The sequence below is a fragment of the Rhagoletis pomonella genome, unplaced genomic scaffold (genome assembly GCF_013731165.1).
Source record: "Rhagoletis pomonella isolate Grant_MI unplaced genomic scaffold, Rhpom_1.0 Rhpom_scaffold_00006, whole genome shotgun sequence".
Lineage (NCBI taxonomy): Eukaryota > Metazoa > Arthropoda > Insecta > Diptera > Tephritidae > Rhagoletis > Rhagoletis pomonella.
Window position 1 is genome coordinate 17,756,334 of NW_023458560.1, and position 4,084 is coordinate 17,760,417.

At 34.7% G+C, this 4,084-nt stretch overlaps 1 protein-coding gene across 1 annotated transcript; it reads right to left on the reverse strand.

The window, feature by feature from the left end:
• Window positions 1–1,028: 1,028 nt before the first annotated feature.
• On the reverse strand, window positions 1,029–2,557 carry LOC118740464 (vegetative cell wall protein gp1-like). The gene is made up of 2 exons (XM_036472022.1): window positions 2,026–2,557; window positions 1,029–1,931 (listed from the first exon to the last, which is right to left on the reverse strand). The coding sequence occupies exons 1-2, from the start codon at window positions 2,033–2,035 to the stop codon at window positions 1,168–1,170; spliced, it is 774 nt and encodes a 257-aa protein (XP_036327915.1). The 5' UTR covers window positions 2,036–2,557; the 3' UTR covers window positions 1,029–1,167.
• Window positions 2,558–4,084: the final 1,527 nt, after the last annotated feature.

A 4,084-nucleotide genomic window follows, 5' to 3' on the forward strand; every position in this document is an offset into this window, starting at 1 on the left:
ATCATCAAACTAACTAGAGGTGCATAAACCGGCCCATAGTTAACACATTTGGAATAGTTATAAAGGATTTTGATTAGAGTTTCCACCTGTTTAAAAAGTTAAATTCAATTTTGTCGTCTTAACGCCATGCGGGTTCACTACTTTTTATAAATATATGACAATAACCAGGGCCGAAAAGTTTATGCTTTTGCTTGAAATTGCTTATTTCGCTTAATCAGGGTTTCCAAGATTAATTTTAATGATCATGCTTGTTTTGTTTTTTTTCAGTGTATAAAGCTAAGTACAGACCTTTTAAGTAAACGGTCAAGCAGTAAATTGCTATTATTGCCGTCTCACTTTTTCCTTACGAAATAATGGAACGGGCATATATTTCTGTTGAAAACAAGGATGCCTTTTATTCTTTACAATCAAAATTTAGCAAACCATAGTAGAAAGTGTAGACAATTTCTTAAGAACTTCGTACTGCTTAAGAAAATTTGGATAAATAAATTTTTCTTGACCATTTATTGGGCTTTACTTTTATTCGTCGAATTAAAGAAATGTTTACAAATAATAACATAAAAACAGATTTGGTTTTTCTTCACCCGTAACTTCAATTGCACATCTGGTTGGATACAAAAATTGTTGTTGAACAGATTTACATAATTTATCCAAAATGGAGAATAACGAATATTTAAAAAAATTTAAACGACCAACGCAGATCGGCACCCTGAAATTGTGCATACGAAATATTTAATGCATATGCGGAAGTATTTTTGCGCAGCACTTCTTTTTGCGTAGGCGGCCTTCGGTCGCTCTTAGGGAAATTATCCATAAGCACAGTTTCGTTTTAAAAGCGAAATAATGCATATGAAAAAACCGAAATAAAGCATACATGCACAGTTTCGGTTGAAAGTTTCCTTATGCGCAATTTCGGTGACCCACGCAGATCTTCATTATTCGAGAATATCACGCAAGGCTTGTATGTCCATTCGAATTTTTAAATACTTAAAATAAACTGAATTAAAAAACAAAACATTAAGCTGTACTTTTTTCGTGCTTATTTTCTTCGGCCCTGGTAATAACTAATGCACACATTGAATTCAATTTGTTAAACATAGTAATTTATTTATTATATACTTTTCCCGATTTACAGCAATATATGTATGTATTTTTTATTAGGACTGCCTATTTATATGCGGGTGGTGCGTCTATTGGACCAGGTGGTGCTGCCTCCATTGGATCAGGCGGGGGAGCATCTGCTGGACCAGGAAGTGGAGCATTTGCTGCACCGGACAGAGGAGCGTCCAATAAGGAAGGCGGTGGAGCGTTTGGTGTATCAGATGGTAGAGCGTTCGTTGGACCAGGGGGTGCTGCCTCCATTGGATCAGGCGGGGGAGCGTCTGCTGGACCAGGAGGTGGTGCAATTGCTGCACCGGACGGAGGAGTGTCCATTGGGGAAGGCGGTGGAGCGTTTGGTGCATCAGATGGTAGAGCGTTCGTTGGACCAGGTGGCGCTGCCTCCATTGGATCAGGCGGAGGAACATCTGCTGGACCAGGGGGTGGAGCATTTGCTGGTGCGGGCGAAGGAGCTCCCGTTGGGCCAGGCGGTGGAGCGTTTGGTGCATCAGATGGTGGAGCGTTCGTTGGACCAGGCTGTGGCATATTTGTTAAAGCGGCTGGTGGACCGTTTGATGGAGGAGAGGTTCCACCATTGTTCTCCGTTGTGGGACTTCCTCCAGCTCCTTGTGCAGGATTCTCTGTAGACATTTCTCCAGGCTGTAGCACAGAACTTGCAGGACCTACTACATAATTTGGAGGCGTAGTTGTAATTGGTGCAAATAGTCCAATATTGCTTAGTGCAGATAACTTTTGGTTAAATATGTTGGTCAACAGTTTTGTGAATATAAACGAGTCTGCAAATCCTAACGAAAATAACACCAAAGCTGTAGCTGAAATCAAAAATAAAGTACCATTGAGTAAAGTTTATTTTTTAATTTGTGTTGTTTTATTTTATAAGTATTACATATTTTTGTTAATACATACATATGTACATTGTTAAATTAACGCTGCCCTGCAAAAATTGTCCTTACTCACCTAAAGCGCATGGAAAAAACTTTTCGGCCATTCTTGAGAAATACTTGAGAAGTGTAGTCAATGCGACTCGATTACTATCTGGATCTCTATTAGCTTAGTGACACTTATATATTGCCTTAGTAAATATATAGCTACTGAATTTATCTCGGCGAATTAGCGAAATGTAAATGCTGTTGTATCTTTACTTGTAAATATAAGTGACTAAGTACATACAGTGACTGAAACAAATGACCACATCTTTTTTTTTTAATATTCGTAATATTTTTCGAGAACATTTTTTTGTTATTTTTCTAAAGAAATGCTAGTGTTGGGTGTTAAATATACACATGTTGGTAACATTTCAATACTCAGTGTTGAAATCTCATAAGCTGGCAGTATTTTATTAAAAAAAATTTATGAGTCCCAAATTACGTCAAATGAATTGCTAACTGGATACAAGTGTTGTACTTGAAAATTAATGAAACTGCAAATTGAGTACAATCCATGATAAAAGCATAGCAAGGTATAACCGTTCTCTCAATTTGTCGGCCATGATTTTTTTTTGAAGTTTGCCAACATTTTAAAATCATATAAAAGTGAAAATAAAAAATTGAAATTGTTGTTGCTTGAGATTGAAAATGAAATTGTGTGTGTGAGTTTGTGAGTAAATTTAAAAATTAAGTTGTTTGGAAACGTCAAGAATTTTAAAAGTGCCTCTCAGCGGTTCTACCTTACTATATTTTTATCATGGTACAATCTTTTCTGAATACCGGTAAGTGTGAGTAAAACTCAGTACTTTTTAAGTCAATAATTGGAACAGAGTATTTTTGAATACTGAGTTCGAGTTCTTTTAAGTTCTGAGTACTTTCCCTTTTTGAGTACTGAGTACTTTCGAGTTCTTTTCGAGTTACTGGGCTCTTTGGACTACTCTGTATCGATACTTTTAAAAATCGGGTGCTGTCGATCCTTTTGAGAATCGAGTTCTGAATACTTTTAGTATCGGTACTGCCCAACAATACCATCTAAGCTTTAACCAAAACCATGTAAATCGCAGTTTCAAACTTAATACAAAATTTTGGAAAATTCAACACATTTTCATCAAAGTTTCAACTTTTTAATCTGAATATTTAGAACATTTTTTAATATGCAGTTTTATAGCCCTTACAAGTTTGGTCTAATTAAGTGAAAGTTTCAACCGGCGTTGATTTTTGAGAATTTTTTTTGAGACTGCTTTTGCGTTTTTTTTTTTTGTATAAGTGCAATTTACAAAAACCTGCGTTGATTTTTTTTTTACATTTGTTGCTAGCGGTCTCGCGCATTTATTGCATAAGAAATTCATGCTTATATGAAAAAAAGTGCAAACATCCATCACCAAAAAAATTCTCAAAATTCTCAAAAATCAACGGATTTTTTTGGCCGTATGAAACTTGCACTTTCTTAGACTAAACTTGTATGGGCTATAAAACTGCATACCCTAAAATATTCTAAAGATTCAGATTAAAAAGTTGAAAATTTGTTAAATTTTCCTAAATTTTGTATAAAGATTGAAACTGTGATTTAATTTTTTTGGTTAAAACTTAGACGGTATTTTTATAGAAAAATAACAAAAAAAAATTTAGCTGGAAAAACTTTGCAAATATTAGAAAAAAACAACATGTGGTCATTTGTTTTAGTCACTGTATGTATGTATATGTAAATATGAACATTCATATATGTACATATTTTTAGTTTATGGCTTGCCTATTATTCTTTGAATGTTCTTCAAAATTAGCTACTTATCATAAGCAAGCACGAACTGGGTTAAAATGTTGTTTTAAATTCGAGCTATGTTTTACTGGTTTCCTTAAAATGAATGTCTACTAATTTATGCTTATGCATGCAACTGGTTACATCTAAAATTAAATTATTATCGGAATTTTACTATCCAAAATCCAAAAGTGATACCAAAATTAAAATCTTTAAAAAAAATGATTCGAAATTTCATACTAGGGGGTGTTCGAGGTCGCTAATTATGAATCCGCTGTCAGAA